Source organism: Rhodotorula graminis (assembly GCF_001329695.1).
Source record: "Rhodotorula graminis WP1 unplaced genomic scaffold RHOBAscaffold_4, whole genome shotgun sequence".
NCBI lineage: Eukaryota > Fungi > Basidiomycota > Microbotryomycetes > Sporidiobolales > Sporidiobolaceae > Rhodotorula > Rhodotorula graminis.
In genome coordinates, this window is record NW_017264931.1 from 732,399 (window position 1) to 757,677 (window position 25,279).

Genomic DNA, 25,279 nt, shown 5'->3' on the forward strand with positions numbered 1-25,279 from the left:
TCTCGCGCAAAATTGCGCAGCGAGATCACGACCAGTACACTCTCAGAAGCCCAGAGCTGCGCACGACGCGCAGAAGCAAGAGGGTCAAAGTACAGCTCTCTCGAAGCTGCCGCCGCCCATCCTCGAGCCAGCGCGACCAAAGTACGGACCCTGCACTGCACGACCGACCCTCTACTTGCCCTCGTCCTTGCCCTCGCCGCCGACCGTCGCCCTCCTGAGCGCCTGGAACGCGTCGCTCTCGTCGACGTCGACCCCGAGCGCGACCGCGTCGCGCGCGAGCGCCTCGACGTCGAGCTGCATCTGGGCCTTGACGCGCTCGTCGTCCGAAGGCCCGTCGTCGGCCGGTGCGCTCGACGCGGCGCGACCGAAAAAGCTGAGCCCTTGGCGGCCCTTCTTGAGCCACCGCAGCGAGTCCTCGGTCTTCTTCTGCGTCGAGAGGATGGCGGCGTAGCTGCGGGTGCAAAGGACGAGTCAGTGACGCTGGACGCAGAGTTTCCGAGTGAGAGAGAGAGAGAGAAGAGGGACGCACCGCCCAGCAATGTCCTCGACGACGACCGTCGCCCATTTCCTCCTCGTCTCGTCGTCGACGACCCTGCCCGGCCCGCCCGCGTACGCCCTCAGCTCCTTGAGGATCGAGTGCACAAAGTAGCTCGGCTCGCTCGGGCCTTTGCGGGTCGACGCGCGGACCTGGCTCGCGACCGAGCGCACGAGCTTGAGCGGCTCGACCGAGCGCTTGATGAGGATCGTCGTGATCTGCGACGAGAGGGACGGCACGAGCGACGTGAGGGCCGAGAGTGACTCGCGCATGACGTCTGCGCGCGTAGAGAGGGCAGGCGGGTCAGGTCCAACTTGATCGGCTCTGCGAGGAGAGGATGGGAGGAAGGGAGGGAGAGAGAGCGAGGGGCGCACCTGCAGCGTCGGCCTGGTCACCATCAGGAAGCTTGGCGCGGATCCTCGTCTCGAACAGCTCCATGATGCGGCGCTCCATCGTGACGGCGTCGGCGACAAGCACCGTGAGCTGCCGCAGCGTCGTCTCCTCCGACACGTCGTCGGTCCCGGCGACGGGCGTGCTGCTCGGCGTGCCCGGGCGAGTACTGCTGGCCGAAGGAGCGAGCTGCATCGAGAAAGATGTCAGACTGGGAAGGGAAGAGAGAGAGGGAGAGAGAGAGCGCGAGAGGAGACGCACCCGACTGCGGTCGCCCTCGAGGCCGGACAGGTTGGCGTTTGACGGGCTCGACGGGAGGACGTAGCGCGGCACGTTGTCGTTGAGCCACGTGCGGTACCGGCTGATGATCTGTGCGATAAGAAGTCGGCCGTGTATCAGTGCCGGGACCTCGAGGCGGAAGGACCGACCGAGAAGGCCTGCGAGCCGGACGCACCTGCAGCGTCAACCTCCAGAACCTGCCCGACAGCTCCTCGAGCCACACCTCGTCGTCCCAGCACCTTGCGACAGCCCTACACACGGCCTCGCTCTCGCTCATGACCCACCCGTCGGCGCCACCGCCGCTCGCGCTCCCGACGTCGAACGCGCGCTCGACGTGCGTGACGGCGTCCTTGAGGCGCAGCTGGAAGTAGACGGGGAGCTGGAACCGCTTGAGGAGGGCGACGAGGGACGGGTGTGCGCGCAGCGAGGCGAGGCGAGGGAGGGTGGGCGAGAGCGACTCGAGGCGCGAGATGAGGGCCGTCGTGAGGAGGTAGTTCTGCGACATCAAAGTCCACATGCGGAGCGTCAGGACATGGCACTCGTACGAGGAGCACGCTGACGCAAGGCTGAGGACCTCTCGGGACGCACCTGGTGGAACACGGCCGGCCGGCCCGCCGCGAACACGACGCTGCCCAGCTCGCCCATCAACGCTGTCGCGACCTCGTCGACGACGACGTTGGCGAGCACCTCGAACCCATGCACGCGCTCGTCGTCCTGCGCCTCGTCCTCCCCCTCTGCGCCTCCCGCCGCCTCTCCCGACCCCGACCCCGAAGTCGCCGGGTCGGGCACGGCGACGTCGGCGAGCACGCGCTCTGCGACGTCGAGCACGACGCCGCACTCGGTCGAGACAAAGCCGAGGACGCGGTTGTACAGCGCGGCGAGCTGCGGCGCGCCAGCCGCCGTCGACGACGACGACGACGACGAGGCGTCGGCCGGGCTCGGGACCGGCAGCGGCTCGAAGCGGTACGGGACCGGGACGTGCGCCGCGTGCGACGCCGGTGCTGCCCCTCCTGCTGCTGGCGCCGGCGCCGCCGAGGTCGAAAGAGCGTCGCGGTGGATGGCGCGGCGCGTGAACGGGCGCACGACCTCGGTGCGGATCAGGTCCTCGGCCCGGTCGACGAGGCCGAGCGACGCGAACGTGCGCAGGGCCGTCGTGAGCTCGTCGCGGTACGAGGGCGCCGAGGGCGAGCCGGCGAGGATGGACGACAGGAGCGACGACAGGTCCGAGTGGAGGGCCGCCGTGGTGCGGTCGATGCGCTGCGGGTGGGGTACGTGGGGTCAGGACGGTCGGTGGACGCGAGGTGGGCGAGAGAGGGACGCACAGGTTGGAGAGAGTGGACAAAGGGCAGGTCGCCTGCTCGCTCGACAAGGTACCGCATGTGGGTGTACTCGCTCGCGACGCGCTCGAACCGCTTGGCGGGCGAGTCGACCGACCTGCGAGGGGGGAAGGAGAGGGCGAGGGTCAGTCGCACGCCCTCGCTGAGGCTCGAGAGAGAACGGAGGACGCACATGTCGATGGCGCGTTCCTTGTCGGAGCCGTCGCCGAGCCGGAGCAGGCCCTCGACCTTGTCGACGGCGTCCTCGGTCGAGAGGAGGCGCCTCATCATGGCCTTGCTCTCGCGGACGTCCTTGCGCTCGTCGAGGACGCGGCTCATGTCGGAGCGCATGTCGTCGAGCTGAGCGCGGACGCGCGTCACCTCGCCGCGGATCGAGAGGACGGGGCGGCGGATGGTGGCGAGCGACTGGGCGACGTTGGCGTGCTTGAGGCCGAGCGAGAGGCCGATAAAGGCCTCGTACTCCTCGTTGATGACGCCGACGAGCGAGGTGCGGAGGGTGGCGAGGTAGGCGCGCAGCTCGGAGCGCAGGTCGTCGAGGGGCGTGTGTCGGCGCTCGAGGAGGAAGGCGCTCGCGTCCCAATGTGGGCCCGTGAGGACGTCGTGGCTCAGGGGCGGGGCGAGTGGGAGGTCGAGGTCGGGCGCCTCATGGTCGCGGTTGGCGTGGTCGAGGTCGGCGGTCGAGAGGAGGGTGGTGAGGGTCGGGCGGTGGGCCTTGACGAGCGGAGCGGGCGGGGCGAGGTCGGATTTGTTGTCGGGTGCGGTCGAGGGGTTAAAGGGGTCCTCGAGGGCGTCTTGGGCCATGCCCGGCGGGGCTTGCGCGGGGTGGGTCCCGAGTTGCAGGAGCGGGGAGATGAGGGTGCGAGTCGAGGTGGGGACGAGGGGGTTCGCTCGTTGGAGCGCGTGTTGGTTGGTCGATGCTCGAGAGGTACCGACTGAGCTAGTGAGAGCTGTCCCAGGCCAGGCTGTGCCGAGCGAGCGGTGTGAAGCGGGACCAAGGTCGCGTCGTCGCTCTCCCCGCTCGACTCGCCTCGACAACAGCGACGACGATGCAAGGGATTGCCATTACCGACCTCCAAGGGTCCGTCCTCTTCACCCGCTCAAGGACATACCCCGACCAGCTCACCCTTGTCCCTCGTCCAGGCGCCGCATCCTCTCGACCCACTTCCCCTCGTCCCTGTCGACCGCGCTCGCCATCGACGCCGCCGTCCAGAGCTCGCATCCAGTCGTGTGGGTCCCTGCACCACAAGCTGCTACCGCCTCGGCCCAACTCGAAGGCGACTCGGACCAAGATGACGACGACGACGACGACGAGCAGCCTTGGGCCGACTCGGCTCGTCGCACCAGCAGCTCGACGCGAACTGGGCCGAGCGGCGTCGCAGTGTGCCACATCCAACGCAATGGCCTGCGCTACATCGCCCCCGTATCGCGCGACAGTGCGTCCTCGCCCCCTCCCTTGCCTCCCTCCCCCACTTGGCCTTGCCTTGCTGACCTCGTCCTCCCGGGCCCCACAGTCGACCCGCTCGTCCCGCTCACGTTCCTCACCGAGCTGCACGAGGTCCTGCAAGCCTACATCGTCGGCCCCGTCACCGAGGGCAGCCTCAAGGTGCGCCTCGAGCCTCCCTCGCCGTCCCTCCCTCCCCACCCGTCCCGCACAAACTCACCTCGCGCTCCCACACACAGGACAACTTTGACGTCATCCTCGCCCTCCTGCACGAGATGGTCGCCGGCGGCCGGCCCCAGCTCTCGCAGGCCTCACAGCTCAAGGAGCTCGTCGTCCCTCCCGACTCGCAGCTCCTCAAGGTCGCCCTCAACGCCGCGACCGCAGCCGGGTGCGTCCTCTCTCTTGCGATTCGGCGCACCCGCCACTCACTGACTCGGTCGAGCGCGCGCAGCATCACGATGATCCCGCCGCAGACGACGGCCAACGCGCTTATCGCGTCGCCCTTGCCGTGGCGGCGACAGGGCATCAAGTACGCCTCGAACGAGATCTGTCCGTCCTCTCCCTCTCCCTCCCCCCTTTCCGCTCTCTCCTCCTCACTGACCCACCCCGTCCCCGCAGACTTTGACCTGTCGGAAACCCTGTCGTTCACCCTGTCGCCATCGGGCACGCCCCTGTCGGCGTCGATCGCGGGCACGCTCTCGTGCCGGTCGCGCCTCAGCGGCATGCCCGACCTCGCGCTGCACTTTACCGACCCGAGCGTGCTCGACGAGAGCTGCGCGTTCCACAGCTGCGTGCGGTACGCGCGGTGGAAGAAGGACCGCGTCGTGTCGTTCGTCCCTCGTGCGCTCGAGCCCCTCTCTCCCTCTCTCTCTCGTCGCGAGCACAGAACTGACCCTGCTCGTCCCTCCCACCCGCGCATCCGCAGCCGACGGCACCTTCCCGCTCCTGTCGTTCCTCCACACGCCCCCCTCGACCACCCCAGCGCTCGCGCTCGCGCTCCTCCCCCTCACCCTCTCGTCCACCCTCACCCACGGACCCCTCGGCGCCGCGTTCCACCTCGCCCTCACCTCGCGCGCCAACCCGGCCCACCCGCTGCGCAACGTCGAGGTGCGCGTCCCGCTCGCGCGAGGCGCGAGCAACGTACAGGCCCAGGCGAGCGGCGGCGCGTACCTGCGTGACGAGGGCGGGCGCGCGGTTGGCGGTGGCGCCGGCGCGTGGGAGGTCGTCTCTGAGCTCCTCGAGGGGGAGGGCGCCGGGGAGGAGCGGCAGACGCTCGTGTGGAGGATCGAGAGCTTGGGCGCGACGGACAGGCCGGCCGTCCTCTCGGGGCAGTACTTGACGTGCGTCCCTCTCTCTCTCTCGCTCTCTCCTCACCCCTCTCCTCTCTCCATCGCCCGGCGTGGCCTGACGCGCCCCCCACACCCGTCACGCCACAGCGCGCCCGAGTCGCGCAAGCCGCCGGCGTTCACCGTCACGTTCGACACGCCGTCGACGGCGTTTTCGGGCCTGCGCATCAGCGCACTCAAGCTCGTCGGCGAGCCGTACAGCGTGTACAAGGGCGTAAAGAGCAGTGCGAGGGGCGTCGTGGAGGTCAGGACGGGCTGAGCCCGGCGCGCGAGAGGGCGAGGGCGAGGGCGAGGGCGTGTGAGGCGGCGAGGAGGGGACGCCGGCTCGCGAGGGGGCCTGCAACGCCGAGTGCGGGTCGCTCTCGCTCTCCTTGCCTCTCGCGCTCGAGACACACACACAGAGAGAGAGAGAGAGAGAGAGAGAGAGAGAGAGACCGAGCGCGAAAGCCGGACTCGCTCTGGCGAGAACGAGGTAGACGGTATGTGCGAGTTGCAGGAGCGCTCGGGTGCCCCGTCGTCACTGGGCGCCGTACATGTCGTTCAGGAGGCGATACAGCACGGACGAGGGGTGTCCACCACTGCGAGCGAGCGAGCGAGAGGTCAGGGCCCGTGCGCACGACGCAAGAGAGAGAGAGAAAAAGAAGAGGGACGACGGCGACGCACAGGTTGCTGATGTACAAGCTGACGAGGTCGGCGGGCACGACGTCGTAGTACGGGTTGAGCACCTCTGTCTCTTCTGCGTCGAGCTCGCCGAGGCGCTCGAGCGGGTCGAGGACGCAGCGTTCGGTGCTCGCGAGGACGACCTCGGGGCTGCCCAAGTCGCGCATGCCCCAGTCGGCCTCGCCGAGGTACACGGGCGAGAACTTGAACATGCCCGCGACGGCGACGACGGGGACCCGCATCCGGTTGGCGGCGAGGCACAGCGGGAGCGAGCCCGACAGCGACAGGAGCGCGCCGTCGGCGAGGACGACGTGCGGGCCGACGACGACTTTGCTGCACCGCGGCAGGAGCGCAAAGATGTTCGAGTCGGGGATGAGGATGGTCGGGATCCCGGCCGACGACAGGGCGAGGGCGTGCGTGCGGCCAGAGAAGCTGTGCGCGAGGCAGGAGGGGGGATCGAGTGTCAGGTGCTGCTGCGCTGCGACGCGGCCGAACGAGGGGGCGAGCGAGGGACGCACGAAGGAGCCGTCTCGGCGACGATGACGGTGAACTTGCGCTTGCGCGCCGCGTGCTTGAGGAACGCCTCGACCGTCTTCGAGTGCCCGATCGTCAAAATGAACTCGCTGCGAGAGGGGAGAGGCGGCCGGTCAGGGCCCGTGCGTGCGCGCGACGAACAGACTCGGAGAGCGAGCGAGGGACGCACCCAGAGTGGATGTGGTCGGTCGACTGCTCGCCGACGCTGCGGTACGTCATCTCGACCTCGTCCATGAGCTCCTGGATCGCCTCGATGAAGACGGGCTTGAGGTAGAAGCTCCGCTTGGAGAACTCGTGCTCGCGCGGGAGCGCACCGCCCGCGCCCGCGCCCGACGTCGTTGCCCCGCCGTCGCCGAGGCTCGAGGTCGAGTAGGTCGACAGGAGCGGGTTCGGGCGCTGCTGCTGCGGCTGCGGCTGCTGCTGCGGCGGCGGCGGCAGGACCTGCGACGACGACGGCGAGTGGCCCTGGACGGGCGATGCGGGCGCCGACGACGCCGGTGTCGTCGCCGCCGACGAGTTGAACCCAAAGCTCGCCGCGCCCGGCGCGAGCGCGCTCGGGACGGCACCGCCGGCCGCCGTCGGCGCCGGCTTGTGCCCGAGGAGGTCAAAGAAGCTGCCGAGTGCGGCGCCCGGTGCGCGGGCGCCGAGGTCGTGCTCGCCGTAGTACGAGCTGCTGCCGAGGTCGCGGCTGAGGGAGGGCGTTTCGGGCGGGACGGTCGGCGTGTGCGAGCCCGAGGGGGACGAGGGCCCAGCCTCGTCGAGGTGGTTGGCGAGCGCCGTCTGGTACTCCTCGCGGATGAGCATGCAGATGCGCCGCGTCATACTCGTCACGACGAGTTCTGCAGGGGTGGGGCAGGTCAGCCTCTCGAGTCGGAGAAGGAGAGGGAGAAGGAGAGGGAGAGGCGAGGACGCACCTTTGGGCCCAGCCTCCTGCAGAACCTTGCCGACCTCGTCCAAGTGGGCGACGAGCTGCTCAAACGAGCTGAACTTGGCGCTCGCGACCACCTCGCGAAAGAGGCGGATGACCTCGAGCGCGACCTCCCTCGAGCCGATGAGCTGCCTGTTGGAGGGGGCGGTCAGCAACGCTCGTGTGAGTGTGAGAGGGGGGATTGGGCGCCGGGACGCACCTTCGTCGAAGCCGGGTCGCGAGGGCGTCGATCCTGCGGTGGATGCCGTGCTTGGAGACGTCGCCCGTGAGCATGGGCTGATGGGGCGGAGGAGGCGAGGTCAGTTTGGCTCGTGCCGAGGCGAGAGCGGGACGCACCATGTTGAACCTCGCTGGAGAGTGTAGCTCGAGCTTGAACGGGGCGAACCAGGCGAGAGGCGGAGCGGGAGAAGTGGGGACGAGGAGCTCTCTCCGCTCTCCGACGACGCTCGCGGCAGAGTCGCTCGAGGCTCCTCTCGCTGTCCGCTCAGCCAAGCGACACACACGCAACGGGACAGCTCCCGTCTCTTCTCCAGGGTCGCGCCGCCAAGGGAACAAGACGCTGCAGCTCTCGCACCTCGTCTCAACTCGGACCTGCTCGCGCTTAGATCTCTCGTCGTCGTCGCTGCAGCTCTCGAAGCCGCGTTTCAACGTCGCGGCCGTCGTGTCGAGCGGGCGAGCATGCTCTCGGTCTCGGCGGGCCGGGCCTCTCGGCGGGACGTGCGCGCGAAAGAGAGAGAGAGAGACAAAGAGACGTCGTTGCAGGCTTGTCGCGAAGCGCACGAGCGGGCGCACCGCGACACAGCGCTTGAGAGCGGTGAGCATGATCCTGTGTGCGTCGAGACGAGGTGTCAGTACTGCCGCCCCTGGACTCGCTCCTCGGGGTGCAGGTACGAGGGAGGGCGACGACGACGGCGGTGGGGGGTTGGGCTCAGCGGCATCTTGCCACAATAGGTGTCATCAACGGCAGGTCCTCCCTTGCGGGGGTTGCGGCTGAGCAGTAAGACTAATCGTAGAGCATCATGGCCGGGGACGGGGCGTGTGCGCGGGCGCGAAGGAGGGAGGAGGGAGGAGGGGAGGGGAGGGGAGGGGGGCGGCGCGAGGAGGGAGGCGGGACTCACGAGAGTTGAGGCTGGAGGACGCAGGATGTCGCGGCGGCCGACGTAGGTGAACGGCGGGTCGAGGGCGAGCGAAGCTGCAGGTCGAGTTCGAACGAGGCGAGGTGGCCGGCGGGAGCGTGTCGACGGTCGCTCGGCTCGGCTCAGCTCGAGCAGGACCGGGCGTAGGCGAGGTTGAGCTGCGTCGAGAGCTGGAGCTGTGCACGGCGCGACGAGGAACAGTCAGTGAACCGGCTCGTCGAGGAAACGGAGTTCGGTGCTCGTCGTCGTGCCGCCGTCGGGCGACGTGGTGGGCTCAGGATTTTCAGTGTATGTGTTGTGTTGTGGTTGAGAGGCCCACATAGGCGGGCGGGCGCAGAGCGAGTCATGCTGGGTGCCCGCTCAAGGGAAAGAAACGTTCTCGTCGTGGCCGTGGGAAGGGAGAGAGGAAGGGGAGGGAGGGACTGACCGAGCAGTGGAGAGAGAGGGTGGGAGAGGAGTGCGAGAGTAGCAGAGACGAGCACGACAGCGGGGGTCGAGAGTGAGAGGTAGGAGGGAGGCAAGAGGGAAGAGGAGGACGGAGAGAGAGCTCGCCTCGGTCGCGCCAGCCGCAGCCTCGTCGCCTCGCCGCCCCGTCCTCCCACCTCGCCCCCTCCTAGCCCCCGACCGACCGCACCGCCCAAGCAGCCATGCTCTTCTCGACTGCCCGCTCGGCTCTCCGCGCCCAGGTCCGCCACGCCTCGTCGTCCTCGTCGGCCTCGTCGGCCCAGGCCACCGCAGAGGGCGCAGCCCACAAAGGCCCAGCAGGCGCCGCTTCCGCTCAGCAGTCGCCTCAAAGGCCCTCAACGGCATCTCGAGCCGCGTCTCGAACCTCCTCGGCGGTCCGTCGTCCCTCTCTCTCTCTCTCTGCCTCGTCGTGGTTCGTCGTCGGGTGACGCCGCACGGGCGTGCTCCACTCGGCGCACGACCTCGAGCATGTGCACACCGACTGACCACTCGCACCGACACACAGCCTACCGCGAGCCCGTCGTGTACAACGTCCGTCCCCACCGCCCCTCGTCGTCGCGGCGACCCACGACTGACTCCCCTCCCCTCGACCCTCCCTCATCACTCCCTCACCTCCCCACCGCCTTTCGCACCTTTGCCCCCCCCTCGACCGACCCGCACACAGGCCCAGGTCGCAAAGGAGCTCGCCAAGCAGGTCTACGTCGCCGAGAAGATGTCGCCCCCGTCGTTCGCCCAGGTCTCGTACACCTGTCCGTCCTCTCTCTCTCTCTTCCTCTTCCTCGGGAGCACGACACTGACTCTGTCTTCCGCCATTCTCTCTGTCATACCGTCCCGCCGATCCCGCCGATCCCGCACAACCCGTCCCTGCGCCTTCCCTCCTTCCCCTCCTCCCCCTCCTCCCTTCTTCTCGCCGCGCCCGCCGCTCCCTCAGTCCGCCAGTTTGCCCACAACGCGCCCAACATGTCGTGGTGGGGGTCCATGCTGAGCAACGGGGCCTACAAGCGCGTCCTCGTGTACGCCATCGAAGCCTACGGCATCTTCAAGATTGGCGAGGTCTGTCGCCGTCTCCCAGCCGCCCCAGGGCTTCCCCCAGCGCTCCCGCGCACAGTCAGACAGCGCACTGACACGCACAACTCGGTAATGCACCCGCAGATGGTCGGGCGGAGGCACGTCGTTGGTTACCGCCTCGACGAGGATCGCTACGCCAAGTTGTGCGTCCAGAGACCTCCTCCTCGTCCTTCTGTCGCTCCCGACACGCCCGGTACTGACTCTCGAGTGACACAGGACGTAAACGGGGGCGAGGTGCTGTAGCTGTTGGGCCGGCAGGGCGGGCGAGGGGGCGGGGGGACGCAATGCCAAAAGTGCGTCTGTGGGCAGGCAGTTCTTCTTCTCTCGCGGTCCCTCTCAAGAGGACAAGGACTGACACGACGAGAGGAAGGTAGAGAGACCTGCAGTTGCGAGATCGATCGAGAGAGAGAGACAGAGAGGGAGTGCGACAGCTACAACTCGTCGCGCCCCGCCCGAGAAGTGTCCATGACCTGCGCGCCCCCCCTCCCCGTTGCGCGCGCACATCCTTACGCACACAGCGCATCGAGGTCCTCGACGCGCTCGACGACGCCCCCACGGACGATCCTGCGCCCCTTTACGCGCTCGAGCCCCTCGCCCGCGTAGCTCACGAGCGGGCTCAGCTCGACCCGCTCGCCCTCGGGCAGCTCGACCCTCGCGCCGGCCTCCTCGAGCCACCTTTGCTGCTCGGCTTCGAGGTCCCGAACGCTCGTCTCTGGGCAGTCGACGCCCGACCCGGGCGCGTTCTTGAGCGGCGAAAACTCGCGCCGGCGGTCCACCTCGAGGAGCGCGAACCGCTCGGCAAACGCGAGCACGTCAAACACAAACAGCTCGAGCTTCAGGCCGTTGGGCGAGGTCGGCTTGACCACGGCGCCCGATGGCGATGAGAGGTCGACGTGCGGGATCTTTTTGCGCGCAATGTGGAACGGCATGTCGCTCTCGTCGAGCGCGCACACGCGCTCGAGGAACGCGCGCGAGAAAAAGTGGTTGGCGACGTTGGCGGCCCGGAACGCGAGGTCGCCCTTTGCGTCGCCCTTTGCGTCGCCCTTTGCGTCGTCGTCGAGGCGGCGCTCTGCCATGGCCTGCGAGATCTCCGAGTACTCGACGACGGCGTACTTGCCCTGTTTGACGGCGACGACCCCGACGCTCTCCTTGGGGTCCGTCTTCTTGACCACCTTGACGCCGCAGTCGGCGTCGCGCTGCGCGCAGAAGCCGACGAACGTCGGGTCGGCAACGCGCACGAGGCAGTTGTCGACGCCGTAGCAGTGCACGTAGGCGATGCCGCGGCGAGCGAGGTCCGACAGGACGGTCGGGGCACCGTCTTGGGCCACCGCCGACGACGACGACAGGGGCGCGCGCAGGGCGGCGTACAGGCCGCCGTTGCCATCGGGTGCGACCGCGACCGACGAGGGCGAGTCGAGGAACACCTTGCCGTCGTCGGTCAGGCACGGGAGGACGCCTGCGCAGGGTGGATCGTGTCAGTGTGGCTGCTGGGAATGACGAGTACAGAGAGAGAGAGAGGGGGACGGACCCTGCTCGAAGAAGACGACGTTGTCCTTGCGCAGGCCAAAATAGTCGTGCTCCTCGAAGAACGCCTCGGTCGGCTTGCGCGTCGGCCCGCTCGTCATGATGTACCACGGGACCTCGCCCTGCTTGTCGCCGTCACCGGCGCTCGTCTTGCCCTCGTTGGCGTTGAGCTCGAGGCGGCGGATGCGCTCGGCCTGGAGCTGGAACAGGCTCTTTCCGCTCGCGAGCCCAATGTTGTAGCAGCCCTTGGGCGCCGAACTGCCGAGGCGAGTGCCCTGGCCGCCGGCCATGAGGACGACGGCGACCTTGCCCTCGCGCACGGCGGCGAGCCCGGCGGCGGTCCACTCGGCGGCGTCGCGGTCGCGACCGATGACCGACTCGGAGTGGTCGGCGGGAGGAGGCTCGATGTCGTCGGCGGTCGACGCGGCGGCGTCCTTGTCGGCCTGGAGGGCGGCGGCGTGGATGCCGTTGACCCGCGTCGGGTTGATCGACTCGAGCTGGCGGTACAGCGACGCCTGGTCCGAGGGAGAGAGCTGGTTCCAGAACGTGAAGACGTGGCCCTGGCCGGCCTTGGTCCAGCTGTTGCGGAGTGCGTCGACGTCGTGTGCGGCAGGGGCGGACATGGTCGTTGGTGGGCGAGGGTGCGAGCGAGAGGAGGGGAGAGGCGGTGACGGGAGGGTGCGGTCTGCGAGGTGGGGGGCACTGTGTCAGCGGCGGTGGTCGGGAATGCGTTCCAGGCGTGCCCTGCAAGGCTGCACAGTGCGCCAACGCCTCGCACACGGAGGTCGACGAGAGATGAGGCGCGTGGGTTGGATGACGAGAGGGGGCGACTCACAGGCTGTCGGCGAGCTGCTGGGCGGGTCGGGGCTGGTGGTGGAAGGTCGCTGAGCGTGCTGGGTGCGCGACTGGGCGTGTGCGAGGTGGTGGCAGAGAGCGAGCGTCGTTGGTCGTCGAGGCGCGTCGTCGTCTCCTCGTTCGTGGCCACCCTCTCTCGGCGTCACACACTCTGCGTGGCACCACCAGCATGCCCGATTCACAGCCGCTCTCGCCTCCGCACCGCAGCACCCGCCCACGCCATGCTCCCCCTCCCCCTCGTCTCCTCGCCTCCCCACCTCCTCCTCGACACACGGCGACTCTCGAGCGGAAGGAAGGGAATGCGGCTAGAATGACAACAAGCAATGGCACTGCTACTGCGGCTCGCTTCGGCGAGCGAGGCGAGAGAGGAAAGCGACAGAGAGAGAGAGAGGGAGACGAGGGACAGCGCGAGAGAGGGTGGCTAGAGCTTGCGCCACCGCGAGTCGCGCCGGGTTGCGAGCGACACCTCGCGGTCCTGCGGGCGCCAGCTCCCCTTGGGCACCAGGTTCGAGATCTGCGTGCGCACCGCGTCCTTGTGAGCGCCTGCCCCTCGAGAGCTCCCGAGAGGAAGACAGAGAGAGAGAGGAAGAACGAGGGACGCACGAGGTACCGCGTCCCGACGTCAAAGAAGCCGTCGCCAAACTTGTCGGCGTCCCACACGGTCAAGAGGGCCGAGCGGCCGGGCTGCTTGGTCGTCTCGCGCGCGTCGCCGACGCGCACCATGCGGAAGCACCGGATGTCGCGCGGCGGGTACTTGTCCTGCGGGCGTGGGCGCCCTTTGAAGTCAGGAACACGGGCGAGGACGAGGAAGGGGAAGGGGAGAGGGAGAGCGGAAGACGCACGGCGAGCTCCTTCTGCAGGTCCTCGACGCTGCGGTGGCGCGACTCGCGCGCGCGCTCGATGGCGAGCTCGAGGACGGCAGGGACCTGGGCGGCAGACAGGCGGTGGACCATGCTGCGGCGGGCAGAAGCGGTCGCACCCTCGAGGCGGTCGAGGACCTCGTCGGGCTCGACATCAGCTGCGGGCGAGGGAGGTGCGCACGAAGCGTCAGGCAAGGTCGACGGCGAGTAGAGGTGTGAGAGAGAAGGGACGTACGATAGGGAGAAGGACCCGAGTCGACCCCGACAGGCTCGAGCGCACTCGCCGCGTCGCGCAGCAGCTCGACGAGCTGGTCCTCGCTCGTGACGCCCGACTCGGCCTCGTCCGACAGCTTGGCCTCGATGCGCTTGCGACCGCGCTGCGAAGAGTGAGTCAAGAGGTAGGTACGGGCGCTCGTGCGGACGCGTAGAGAAAGAGAGAGAGAGGGAGAAGGCCCGGCGCACCTTCCACTCCTCGGCCCGGACGCGCTCTTCGTCCTCGCCCCACGTCTCGGTCCCCCTCCCCCTGCGCAAGTCGATGAAGCCGCACGCAAACGCGCGGTCAATGACGACGTCGACGAGCGGGACGAGGCCGCCGCCGGGCGAGAGGCTGCTCAGGCCGGCGACGAACGGCTCGCGGCGGAAGCCGAGCGTGGCGTGCCAGGGCGCGAGCGACGTCGAGTTGCCCGAGATGACGAGCTGTGTGACAGAGAGGCGTCAGGGCCTGTGCCCGAAGAAGGAGGAGAAAGAGAGAGAGGCGACGGGGTGCGCACCGTCGACGAGTGGAGCCCTTGGAGGACCTCGACGCCGTCGGTCGTGACGCTGTCCAGCTGCGTGTGCGGCCTGTCAGGAGGCGCGCGCGCGAGAGCGAGAGAGCGGGCAGGAGGAGGGACGCACCTTAGCGCCCGAGACAGCAATCTTGCTCCCGACGACGAGCTTGCCCCTCTCGCACGCGCGCTTGAGCGTCGCGTCGACGTTGGTCCGGATGCGGTACCACCCGTCGGTGAGCTCGAGGCCGACGATGACGAGCGAGCCGTTGTCGGCCTCGTCGGGCGGGTCGCCCCACCGGACCTGCGAGACGCACAGGACCATGGGCAGCGACGCGGGCGAGTCGCGCTCCTGGATGCGCTTGATGGCCGAGCGCTCGGCGCGGTTGATCTCGCGCTCGTACCTGTGCACGTCAAGAGGAAAAAAGTCAGTCTCGAGGCAACTTGAGCGAGGGCGGAAGGGACGAGGGAGAGAGAGAGAGAGAAGGGACGCACCGGTACCGCAGCTGCTCGACGACGCGCTCGAACGTCCACCAGTCGCCGAGGAGGTCGGGTCTCGAGCGGACGTAGCTCGCGACCTTCCACAGGATGAGCTTCCAGTGGTTCTTGACCCACGTGAGCGTGACGAGGTCCTTCTCGTCCGGGACGCGCGACGCGACGACGGCCTGCAGCGCAGCGAACGCGTCCGAGACGCCTCGGCCGCGAGAGAACGTGTACGACAGGCCAGACGTCGAGCTCATGTCGAGGACCTCCTTGGGGCTGCGCGCGGTCTCGAGGGCTTGTCAGTACACTCGAGGGATGCTCGGGGAGGCGAAAGTGGGGACGCACACGCCGACGGCCTCGGCAGCCTCGTAGAAGTGCATCTGCGGGTGCATGCCGAAGTTGCCGAGCGGGTGACGCTCGACCGAAACAGCTGCCGAGTGGGAGAGGTTCGTCAGGCTGGGTCGTCCTTCGAGGAGGACGAGGATGCGAGAGGTGGGCGCACCGTCGAGCTCAAACACCTTGACGCGGTCCCTCCTCGCGACGTCCGCCGCACTCGTGCTCGCCGCCGACGCCGGCGCCTTGACCGTGCTCGAGCCCGCCTTGACCGCCGCCGCCTTTCCCCTCGACGACGACGACGCCGGCGCGCCGGCCTTGTCCTTGAGGCCCATCGCCGTCAGGCCCGGGGGCCTCTGCCCGCCCCTGAACGGCGACACGAACGCTTTGACGCCCGTACTCGCGCCCCTCGCCCCCGCCCCCGCCGGGCTCGCCGCCGCGCCCTGCGTGTTGGCGAGGTGGAACGGCTTGTTGCGCGGCGTCATGCCGAGGTTCAGGCGCTTGTTCTGCGGCGGGAAGACGGGCGCCGGGGTCGAGGTCGACGAGCGGAAAGGGGTCGAGGCGGGCTGGGCGAAAGGGCGGAGCGGCGTCGAGCTTGTCGGGCGCGAGGGCGTCGAGGTCGAGGCGAGCATCGGGGGGCGGAACGTGACGGGGCGAGTCGGTGCGGGAGGGCGGACGGGGATGAGCGCGGCGAGCGCTGGGGCTGTTGGTGCGGGAGGAGCGAGGGCTGCCGCGGCGGGCCGAGGAGGGGTGGCCGCACGCGTCGGCGGCGGCGAGGACGAGTGGAGCGTCGTCGACGAGCCCTGGTCGTCGTGACCCTCGTCTCCCTCGCCAAAGACGTCCGCCGCCGGGCCGTTGACGGGCTGCAGCGGCGCCCGCCTCGGCGAGCCCGGCCTGCTCCCGTCCCTGCTCGCGCCCGACGCTGCGCTACTCGCCTTTGAGCGCCTCGTCGTCGGGCTGTCACAGCCCTCGGCACCGTCGACGAGGAGCGACGAGGGCGGCGCGAGGGCGGCGCCCTCGGGGCGCGGCGCTGGCGGCGCGAGCGCGAACGCCGACGCGGGACGAGACGGTGGACGAGCGCGTGCCGGCGCCGGCGAGCCCTCGAATACGTCACTCGACGGCTCGGTCGCCCTCGCGAGCGGCCGCAGCGGGTTGCGCTCGCGCTTGGCCGGCGCTTGGCCCGGCGTGTCGGGCCTGTCGAAGCGCGCTTTGGTGCGCTCGAGGGCCTCCTCGCTCGGCATCTGGAACGCGCGCCCTGCGCCGCTCTGGAAGCCGGCGAATGCGGGTGGCGGTACAGGACGCGGCGCCGGGATGGGCGAGGACGTGCTCGCGACGGGTGCCGCCGAGCCGGGCCGAGCGAGAGGCGTGGACGTGCGAGCTGGTGGGCCCGCGCGGGACGAGGCGGTCGCCATGTTGGGCTCGGGCTCGGCATCTGCGGCGGCCATGATAGCGCGCGCGCGCTGCAACGCCTGGTTCGAGATGACGAACGGCTTGCGCGTCGCGAAGAAGAGGCCGCCGCCCGTGAGCGACATGGCCGGGTCGACGCTCGCGAACCCAAAGTCGCTCAGGCGCGGCTCCGCGTGGTGCGGCGGCGGTGGCGGCGGCTGCGGCCGGGCGTCGTGCGTCGGGTGGTCGTCGTGGCGGAGCGGGGCGAGCGACAACGCCGAGCTCGGGAACGTGTCGGGCTGGTCGAAGCCGACTGCGACGCCGTCGAGCTCGAGCCACATGTCGTCGCCCTCGAACTCGTTGTCCTCGGCGTCGGCGTCGTCGAGGTCGGCGCTGCGGCGCCTGCTGCCGCCGCCCTTGTCGCGCTCGACATCGGCGAGCAAGCCCAAGCCCGAGTCGTCTGCGGCGCCTTCTGCTGCGCTCAGGTCGGCGTCGTCGGCCGTCATGGTGGCGCTCGTGGCCTCGCCCGGGTCGTTGCCGGCAGCGGGTGGTGGTGCGGGTCGATGGCCCGAGGCTGCCGGATCGGACGAGGGCAACATGCGGAAGTCGTCGTCGCCGAGGCCGTCGAGGAGGTCGTCGAAGGCATGGGTGCTGGTCGGGGCGGCGGCTGGCAGTTCACGCGGGCTGGTGTTGGGTGGGAGGGTCGGGGGAGGAGGTGACGCTGATGAGAGGCGAGGACGCTTGCGGAGCGGTGACGACGAGTCGTGGCGGGCGGGCGACGGCGTGAGGGACGACAGAGAGGACGATGCTACGCTGTGCGCGTCGTCTGGCTCCATCCTGGGCAAGTGGTGGCGAGGAGCGGTGTGTGGTCAAACAGATTCTGGCGCGAGACGACGCGCTGCCTCTCTCGCTCTCCTCGTCCGCCTGCACTGGAGCCGAGCTTGTGTGCGAGCTACGCGTTCGCAGTGTGCGACTCTGACGGGCCCTCGCAAAGCCGCCCTGCCGAGCTACTGTGCACCCTCTCCTCGTCGTCATCGGCGTCCGCCGACCACCTATCGCCAGAACGGCTCTTCCTTCTCTCGTACTCGCCTGCGCAACGCACCTGCTCATAGTCCCAGGTTGCACGAGCGAGAGTTGTACAAAGAGAGAGAGAGTGAGAGGGACCGGCAGCTCGACGAGGAGCGCACACAGAGGCGGGAAAGTGGGGACAGAGATCCTAGAACGACGGGCTCGGACAGGCGAGGGAGGGAATGCGAGGGTTGCGAAAGGGGTAACGAGAAGGAGAAGGTTGCGGGTGGGCCAAGAGCAGGCGAGAGGGTGGGACGAGGAGGAGGAGGAGAAGGACCTGCGGCGAGGGCAAGGCTGAGGGACGGCGACGACGAGCTCGACAGGCGCATGTTCAGGCCTTGGCGTAGCGCGACGACGCAGGGAGGCTCGCCTTGGTCGAGTACCGCGACGTTCCGATCGCCGTCGCCGTCGCCGACGACATGGTGCGCGTACGGGCTGTCGGCGCCGTCGACACGCTCGAGGGCGCCGCCGCCTTCTTCATCGGCGTCGAGATGCTCGGTGACGACCCGGACCCGGCGCCGTAGCTCGCCTGGCGGCCGCTCGACGTGGACGACGTGAGCGCCGACGACGAGCGCGACGAGCGCGACGGGATGGTGCTCTGGACGGCGTGCGCCCGCGCACCGGCGACGAACGGGTGGCGCATCGCCTGGTCGGGCTTGAGGCGACGTTCGGGGTCCCACGCGAGGCACTTGGCGATAAAGTCGACGAAGAGGTCGTCGTCGCACTTGAGGACGGCGGCGAGGCTCTTCGAGGATGGTCGGCGTCGGCGGCCCTTCGAGTTGACGACGGGACGAGGCGCACCAGTCGAGTCTGTTGCGAGGACGCTGAGCATGAGCGCTCTTGTCTGCGAGAGCGAGACGATGGAGGGACGCACCGAAGAAGAGGCGCTTGCGCGAGCTGCGGTCGACGAGGTACTTGTCCGGGACGCCCATGATCTCCATGATGCACGCGAGCTGCTCCTGCTCGTTCTCGCCAGGGAAGATCGGGTAGCCCGTGTACATCTCGGCGAGGATGCAGCCGAGAGACCAGATCTGTCGGCCAGGGGGGGAACGGGTCAGTAACGGACATGGAGAGAGAGAGAGGGAGGGAGGAAAGGAGAGGACGCACGTCGATGGCCATCGTGTAGTTGCTGCCGAGGATGACCTCGGGCGAGCGGTAGAAGCGCGACTGGATGTACGTATAGACTGAGGAGTGAGGGCGAGAGTGAGTGAAGCTCTCGGGTAGAGAGGAAGGGCCGGGCGACGCACCCTTCTCGTTCTCGAAGCAGCTGCTGCCAAAGTCGATGACCTTGATGCCGCTCTTGGCCGGGTGCTTGAGGAGGATGTTCTGCGGGGCGACAAGGAGGGCGAGGTGAGCGGGTGCTGCGGGTGAGAGGGAAAGAGGGCGAGCGAAAGATGGGACGCACCTCGGGCTTGAGGTCGCAGTGGATGACGCGGTGGTGCCGCAGGAGCGAGAGCGACTGGAGGATCTGGACGGCGAACCGGCGGATGAGGACGGTCGAGAAGCCCGCAAAGCTGTTGGCTTTGACGAGCTCGTACAGGTTGATGCTCAAGAGCTCGGTCACGATGCACAGGTGGCCGCGGAACGTGAACGACTCGACCATGCGGATGACAAAGTGCTTCTCGTCCGGGTCCTGCGGTCGAGGACGAGGGAGAGGTGAGCATGCCGTCGCAGTGGGAGAGGGGGGAACAGTGGACGGACCCATTTGACGAGGTTCTCGAGCACCTTGATCTCGACGAGGGCCTGGTGGTGGAAGCGCTTCTTGTTGCGGATGATCTTGACGGCGACCATGTCGCCCGTCTTGTGGTCGCGGCACTCGAGGACCTGGCCGAACGAGCCTTTGCCGAGGACGCCGACGACCTCGTACCGGAACTGGATGTGGTCGTGCATGACGAGCAGGTAGTCGCCGCGCTCGTCGTCGAACCCGTGGTTGTTGGTCGTCACCTCCTTGGTCGCCGGCTTCTTGTCGCAGTTGGGGCCGACAAAGTACACCTGACGGTACTCGGCGATCTCGTCGCGCTCGTACGGCGACAGGTACCGCGAGTACAGCGACACGGCGTCGTCGGGGCTCAGAGGCGGGAGCGGGTCGGTCGGCGCCGGGAACTCGAACATCTTGCGGACCGTGTCCTCGGGCGTGCCGGCGGCGACCTTCTTGGACCACTGGCGGCGCACGTACGCCGCCATCTCCTCGTCGGCGCGCGCCTCGTCCTCGTCGACGTACGTGCCGCTCGCCGCCGACGAGCGACCCGAGTCGGTCGCGCCCGAGGTCGGGCGAGCGCTGCCCGTCGCCGACTTGCTCACTCGGGTCGGGATCGCCATCTTGCTCGACAGGGTGCGGGTCGACCGCGACGACGACGCGGGCTCGACCGACTGGGCGGGCACAGACGTGCGGCGAGAGGTCGACGACGACAGCTCGCCCGGTTTGGGAAGGCTGCGGCGGGACGACGCCGTGACGGTCGCCGACGACGACGCTGCAGACACGTCGGCCGACGCACGCTGCGACGACGACAGGCGCGAGGTCGACGCCGAGAGCGACGGGACCCGAGCCTGGGCGTTGCGGAGCGGTGTCGCCGCCGGCGTGCGCTTGTCGAGGTCGGTGGCGGTGGCGGGGGCGCGTCGCTCGCGAGGGACGACCGTGCCGATGCGCGACGACAACGAGACAGGCTCGAGCGAGGCAGACGGCGCACGACTGGCCGACGACGCCCGCGACGTGCTGCTCCGGCTGCGCGGGATCTGCGACGTCGCCTCCGAGTCGAGCCTGCGCCTCGTCGACGTCGCCGTCACGCCGCTGCCGCCGTGCGACGACGCGACGATGCCGAACTCGCCCAGGTCGTTCTCGCCCTGGTGCTGCACGGACGACGACAGCTGGCCGTCGAGCTGGCTGCTGAACGAACCCACGCGACGCGGGCCCGGCTTGCCGACCAGCGAGCGACTCGTGGGCGACGCCCGGGCGTTGAGTCGAGGGATGCGAGTCGGCGTCTGCGACTTGGGCGGCGGGGTGCCGGTCGGCGACGGGTCGGTCGAGCTCGACGTGCTGCTGCCGGCACCGAGCAGGCCGTGCGTCGACGGCGAGCCCGCGATGGTCGGCAGGTTGGCCTTGACCGAGTCCTGGAGGCGGCTCGTGCGGGTACGGGGCGTGTTGAGCGAGCTCGCCGGCGCCGATGACAGCTTGGGGCCCGACGCCTTGAGCGGGTCGAGACGGCGCGTCGACGGCGGCAGAGGGTGGACTTGCATCGGCGGAAGCTGGACGGGCTCGGGTCCACGGAAGACGTCGCCCTGGTCGGCCGAGCTGAGCGTCTGCGTGGGGAGGAAGACGAGTCAGTCGAGGGCGGGAAGGGTCGAGACACGTCGTGCGAGCTCGGGGACGCACCTTGCCGCGCTTGCGCAGGAGAGAGCCGGACCGTTTTGGTGTCGCAAGGCTGGCCCGTCGGCCGAACTCGTCGGCCTCGACCTGCCTTGCGGCGGCAGGGCTTGACGACGCCGACGCGCCCGACCCGGTCGACGCGACCGAGAAGGTGGACCGTGTCGACGACGGCGGCGAGAGCATGCCCTTCTCCTTGTCGCGCTTCGAGCCGCCCGAGCGCAGGAAGTTGAGGCCGAGGATCGACTTGCGGCCGCCGCTGCCGCCCTTGTCGGACGACGAGGGCGTCGAGAACGGCTCGCCGCCGTCCGGGTTGGGCGACGGGGTCGTGGCCGAGACGTCGCTGTTCGAGCCCTTGCGCGAGAAGAACGGGATGCCCGACGACGGCGTGCGACGAGGGTTGATGAGGCTCGAGCGAGACCGGCCCGGGCTGGTCGTGACGACGGCGGGAGGTGGCGCCATGGTCGCCGTGTCGTCGCCGGCCTGGCCGTTGCGCTGTGCCGTGCGCGTCGTGCTGCTGCTGCTCTGGCTCGAGGTGCGCTGCCGCAGGAACGGCGGCACCTGGGCGCTGCCGCGCAGGCTGTTGCGGCCGAGCGAGCTGGTCGTGCTCGCGGTCGAGCCGTGCAGCGCCGGCGGCGGCATGCTCGACGAGTTGGACATCGACGACAGGTTGCTCGTCGAGGCGGCGAGTCGGCGCGGAAGGTTTGACTGGCCGAACGAGGTCGTGCGCATGCGCTTGCCGGCCGCCGACTGCAGGTCGCCGAACGACGACGACTCCTTGACGCCGCCCGACGACGACGACGTCGACGGCGACTGCTGCACCTTGGGGCTTCTCGTCGCCTTGTGGAACGCGCTCGAGATGCTCCACTTGCGCCGGCTCGACCCGCCCGACGCCGTGGTCGCGACCGGGAGCGACGACTCGCCCGCCGTGCTGCGCCCGCTGCTCGACGTCGTGCGTGTCGCCATCATCGGCGGCGCCTGCAGGCCGTGCGCGCCGTGTGCCGCCACCTCGTCCGGCCTCGGCGAGCCCTGGCCCTGCTGCTGCTGCTGCTGCGCCGCCGTGCTCGCCGCCGGACGGTACGTCTCCCAGTCCTTCGGGAGCGGCGGCACGGGCGGGATGTCGGCCGTACGACTGACCGACTCGGCGCTCGCGTTGCGGTCGAGCGCAGGCCGCCCGTCGCCGGCGCTGTGGATCGACGACACGTCGCTGCCGGCGCTCGAGCGGCGGTACTTGCTCGCCGGCGAGCGCGTCGCGAACGACGTCGCCGACGTCGAGTCGTGCGAGCCGACGGCCGAGACCGAGGTGCCGGTGGCCGACGACGACGAGCCGCGCTTGAACGGGCTCGAGGCCGGGAACGGCACGTCGACGGGCGCCGACTGCGTCGACGACGCGAGGCGGTTCTGCGCGGCGACCCGGCTCGTCGTCGTCGACATAGACGGCATGCTCGCCACCGACGCCGACAGCGGCGACTTGGTGACGGCGTGCAGCGACGGCGACGGGAGGGCCGGCTGCGGCGGGAGCGGGCTCGCGGCCCTGCTCGCCTGGCGCGAATTGGCCGCCGAGCTCAGGTCGCCGTCCTTCGTCGCACCCGAGTCGCCCGTGCTCGTGCGCACCCGTCGCCTCGCCGAGCTCTGGCTCGAGTCGCGCCTCGAGCTCGTCGACGCCGCGAGGTCGCCCGTGTTGCGACTCGTCTTGCGGCTGCGCGGCTCAGCCGCTGCGGCAGGCGCTGGCGTCGTCGTCGACGAGATGCGCGACATGCGCGGCGAGCTCAGGCCGTCGAGCTTGGCGAGCGCGGCGGCCGTGCCCTCGTCGACGGCGGCGGCGCGCTCGATGTCGACGTCGACGCCCTCGACCTCGCGAGTGTGGCGCAAGATCGACGCGGCGACGATGGAAGGCGACGAGTGGTGCGAGTGGAACGAGTGGCGCGAGAGGCGAGCGTGGTCGGGTGTCCGACCCGGCGTGGTGGTGCTCGAGGTTGGTGCGGGAGGAACGTGTGGCGGTGCGGCAGGGGAGGAGGGGAATCCGGCGAGCGGAGGAACGGTCGGTACGTCGCCGCTGTCGAGCTGCGTGGCGAACACGTGCGACGCGTTCGACGCTGCGGGCGACGGCGGGAGGTGGGCGAACGTCGCCTTGCCGGACGACTGTCGCCGCAACTGCTTGGCGCTCGTCTTGCCGTCGAGCGACATGCCCCTCGCGCCCTTCCTCGCCGCACTCCCACTCGCCGCCGAACTGCTGCCGCCGCCCGACACGCGCCGCGAGTGCTCGGTTGGCGACGCGATCTCGTGGTCAAAGCCGAGCCCGACCATGTCGCCCTCGGCAGCGGCCTGCCCGAGCGTCCACGTGCGACCGATGCCCGCCGAGCTCGGCGCCGAGGACGACGCCGCGCTCTTGCGCCGCGAGCTGTTCCTTCGACGCGGCACGTCCGACTCGACCGGCGTCGCCTCGTCGAGCTGCAACGGCTGCTGGTCGAACGAGTACGACGACAGGGCGGCACTGTGCGGCGCGGCCGAGAAGTCGAGCGGGCCGAACCCGTGCTGCGGGCGCTGGTCCGAGGCGGCAAAGTTGAGGAGCGCGGCGGGCGAGGCGTCGAGGGCGATCGTCGCCGAGGAAGCCGACGACGGGAGGAGGGGCACAGGTGGCGGGTGAAGGGCTGTCGCGCCGGCTTGGGCGAAAGGGCGGTTGGGCGAGTCGTACGAGGGCGCGCGAGCAAAGGGCTGGCGGACGGCGCCGGGGCGCGAGACGGTCGGCGACTGGCCGAGCGGCGTGCTGGCGTGGATGGCGGGCTGCGCACATAGAGACGTATGTCAGGACGGGGGTTCGAGGGGGCAGACGCGGAGAGAGAGAGAGAGCGACGCACCACCGGGTCGACGGCATAGATCAAGCTCGTCTCGTCGCTGCCCCTCCGATCCTCGCTCGTCGGCGCGCCCCACCGCTTCTCGAGAACACCGCTCGTCCACCTCGGCGTCGCGAGCTCACCGAGCCCGATAAGCTGACCTCGGTCGACGGCCGGGCTCAGGTTGACGCTGCTCCGGTGCGGGTCGCGCGGTCCAGCGATGGGGCTGCGGTACGCGCTCGTCGACGCTGCAGCGGGCGACGACGGGTTCGAGTCGACGGGCTGGGCGCCGGCGGGGAAGGCGGCCGAGGTGGGCGGGATGGCGAGCGACGACAGGCCGGCGTGCGCCGACATCGAGAACGGGAGCCCGAGCCCGAGCCCGTGCTGCTGTCGCGCGCCGTCGTACGTCGACGACGACAGCACGCCCGGCGGGTGGTACGGCGGGTGCGCCGCCGAGGCCGGCATCGACGACGACAGGAACGACGAGCCCGACCTGGGCGGGTCGTCGCGCGCGCGTGCGCGCCCGACGCCGTCGGCGAACTCGTCCGAGAGGCTCAGGGCGCCCGACGGGATCGCCGTGTCGATGACGGGCGAGCTCGACGGGTCGAACGAGATGAGGCCCGACAGGCTGTCGCGCTCCTCGTCGCCGTCGAGCGGTCGGCGCGGCGGTACCCTCGATCGCGGCGAGATGGCCTCGGCCGGGAGCTGCGGCGGGCGCGCGTCGGACCCGAACACGAGCTCGACGACGGGCGACCTGGGCGACACCTGCTCGCGCGAGAAGTCGAGCGGTGCGGGACGCCGCCTCGTCGACGACGAGCCGCTGCTCGACTTTGGGCTGCGCGCCGATGCGTCCGCTTCGTCACGAGCGAAGGACGACTGCGACGTCGTGGTCGAGGCGCGCGCCGCGGATGTGCGTGGCGGGGTCGCTGCGACTTGGCGCGACGAGCTGCCGACGAACGGGCGCGAGGGCGAGTCGACCGACGAGGAGCCGGCGCCGCTAGCGGTGGCGTCGACACTCTGGGCGAGTCGTGCCGTGTACTGCGGCGGCTCGTAGGCGGTGGGCGAAGTCGGCGTCGAGGAAGGGTGGCCCGCGGCGAGGCTGCGCCGAAACGGGAGGGGCGGGGGAGCGGTGGTCGAGGAGGGGCCGCGGCGGGTGTACGAGTGCGCGGCGCCGTGCTCGATCGAGCGGTAGTCCTCGCTCGGCGTGTCCCGGTTGGCCTGGCCGAGGTGCGAGTCGAGCGACGGGCCGGAACCGTGGAGGGACGATGAGGCGGGAGGAGGAGGAGGAGGGCTGAGTGAGGGCGAGCACTGCTGCTCTGCCCTGCGGCGAGGCGCTTCTGCCATCGCTGACAGCTGGCGCAGGCAGGCGCAGGCGCTCGTGCGGGTCGAGGATCGAGTAGGCTTGAGCTGCAAGAGGCGACGAGTGGGGACGGTGAGTGGGCGTGCGGGCGCAGGGCGAGCTGTGCGACGCACCTGGCAGTCTTGCTGGGTCACGAGGCTCTGGTCGGTGGTGCTGAGGTGGTGCACGCGCGCAGCTGCGCCGTGAGCTGGAGCAGAGGGAGCGAGCGGCTCGTTGCTCCTCCTCTCGACGGGGCGACACAGTCACTCGGCCCTTCTTTCGCTCGAGCCGTACTCTCGTTGCTTGCAACCGGCTTTCAAAGATGTACTGTGCACGCTCGTGCTCTCTTTCTG

The 25,279-nt window shown here is 69.7% G+C and overlaps 7 protein-coding genes across 7 annotated transcripts; 2 read left to right on the top strand and 5 right to left on the bottom strand.

The window, feature by feature from the left end:
• Positions 1 to 171: 171 nt before the first annotated feature.
• On the bottom strand, positions 172 to 3,342 carry RHOBADRAFT_52416 (uncharacterized protein; the record flags this gene model as incomplete). Its single annotated transcript, XM_018416329.1, has 8 exons — positions 172 to 451; positions 530 to 812; positions 910 to 1,114; positions 1,187 to 1,294; positions 1,380 to 1,700; positions 1,793 to 2,461; positions 2,527 to 2,638; positions 2,714 to 3,342. The coding sequence occupies 8 exons, from the start codon at positions 3,340 to 3,342 to the stop codon at positions 172 to 174; spliced, it is 2,607 nt and encodes an 868-aa protein (XP_018272454.1).
• Positions 3,343 to 3,587: 245 nt separating this feature from the next.
• RHOBADRAFT_52417 (uncharacterized protein) lies at positions 3,588 to 5,587 on the top strand (the record flags this gene model as incomplete). Its single annotated transcript, XM_018416330.1, has 8 exons — positions 3,588 to 3,619; positions 3,682 to 3,974; positions 4,053 to 4,144; positions 4,222 to 4,370; positions 4,434 to 4,531; positions 4,601 to 4,822; positions 4,908 to 5,322; positions 5,419 to 5,587. The coding sequence occupies 8 exons, from the start codon at positions 3,588 to 3,590 to the stop codon at positions 5,585 to 5,587; spliced, it is 1,470 nt and encodes a 489-aa protein (XP_018272455.1).
• Positions 5,588 to 5,797: 210 nt separating this feature from the next.
• On the bottom strand, positions 5,798 to 7,829 carry RHOBADRAFT_35044 (uncharacterized protein). Its single transcript, XM_018413249.1, has 8 exons — positions 7,787 to 7,829; positions 7,650 to 7,726; positions 7,437 to 7,582; positions 7,237 to 7,361; positions 6,692 to 6,918; positions 6,507 to 6,611; positions 5,992 to 6,420; positions 5,798 to 5,906 (listed from the first exon to the last, which is right to left on the bottom strand). The coding sequence occupies exons 1-8, from the start codon at positions 7,787 to 7,789 to the stop codon at positions 5,846 to 5,848; spliced, it is 1,173 nt and encodes a 390-aa protein (XP_018272456.1). The 5' UTR covers positions 7,790 to 7,829; the 3' UTR covers positions 5,798 to 5,845.
• A 1,404-nt stretch (positions 7,830 to 9,233) lies between these two features.
• Positions 9,234 to 10,362, top strand: RHOBADRAFT_42739 (uncharacterized protein; the record flags this gene model as incomplete). Its single annotated transcript, XM_018414105.1, has 7 exons — positions 9,234 to 9,272; positions 9,383 to 9,425; positions 9,557 to 9,582; positions 9,716 to 9,800; positions 9,983 to 10,104; positions 10,204 to 10,266; positions 10,336 to 10,362. 7 exons carry the CDS (start codon positions 9,234 to 9,236, stop codon positions 10,360 to 10,362), a joined length of 405 nt encoding a protein of 134 aa, XP_018272457.1.
• A 122-nt stretch (positions 10,363 to 10,484) lies between these two features.
• Positions 10,485 to 12,266, bottom strand: RHOBADRAFT_35046 (uncharacterized protein; the record flags this gene model as incomplete). Its single annotated transcript, XM_018413250.1, has 2 exons — positions 10,485 to 11,575; positions 11,648 to 12,266. 2 exons carry the CDS (start codon positions 12,264 to 12,266, stop codon positions 10,626 to 10,628), a joined length of 1,569 nt encoding a protein of 522 aa, XP_018272458.1. The 3' UTR covers positions 10,485 to 10,625.
• A 653-nt stretch (positions 12,267 to 12,919) lies between these two features.
• Positions 12,920 to 14,862, bottom strand: RHOBADRAFT_13283 (uncharacterized protein; the record flags this gene model as incomplete). The annotated part of the gene is made up of 8 exons (XM_018412135.1): positions 12,920 to 13,012; positions 13,102 to 13,257; positions 13,341 to 13,516; positions 13,594 to 13,714; positions 13,821 to 14,054; positions 14,129 to 14,185; positions 14,253 to 14,526; positions 14,618 to 14,862. 8 exons carry the CDS (start codon positions 14,860 to 14,862, stop codon positions 12,920 to 12,922), a joined length of 1,356 nt encoding a protein of 451 aa, XP_018272459.1.
• A 2,561-nt stretch (positions 14,863 to 17,423) lies between these two features.
• RHOBADRAFT_35048 (uncharacterized protein) lies at positions 17,424 to 19,548 on the bottom strand. The gene is made up of 6 exons (XM_018413251.1): positions 19,094 to 19,548; positions 18,798 to 19,025; positions 18,640 to 18,718; positions 18,500 to 18,576; positions 18,267 to 18,423; positions 17,424 to 18,202 (listed from the first exon to the last, which is right to left on the bottom strand). The coding sequence occupies exons 1-6, from the start codon at positions 19,502 to 19,504 to the stop codon at positions 17,724 to 17,726; spliced, it is 1,431 nt and encodes a 476-aa protein (XP_018272460.1). The 5' UTR covers positions 19,505 to 19,548; the 3' UTR covers positions 17,424 to 17,723.
• Between the last annotated feature and the right edge of the window lie 5,731 nt (positions 19,549 to 25,279).

Excerpts from the sequence above, each read along its gene's own strand:
- RHOBADRAFT_35044 (XM_018413249.1), bottom strand. Across the intron at positions 7,583-7,649 it reads GCGACCCGGCTTCGACGAAG|GCAGCTCATCGGCTCGAGGG; the intron begins GTGCGTCCCGGC and ends CCCCTCCAACAG. Across the intron at positions 6,612-6,691 it reads ACCGACCACATCCACTCTGG|CGAGTTCATTTTGACGATCG; the intron begins GTGCGTCCCTCG and ends CCCCTCTCGCAG.
- RHOBADRAFT_35048 (XM_018413251.1), bottom strand. The coding sequence starts at position 19,504 with ATGTTCGAGTTCCCGGCGCCGACCGACCCGCTCCCGCCTCTGAGCCCC. Across the intron at positions 19,026-19,093 it reads TCGAGAACCTCGTCAAATGG|GACCCGGACGAGAAGCACTT; the intron begins GTCCGTCCACTG and ends CCTCGACCGCAG. Across the intron at positions 18,203-18,266 it reads GCGCAAGCGCCTCTTCTTCG|ACTCGACTGGTGCGCCTCGT; the intron begins GTGCGTCCCTCC and ends TCCTCGCAACAG.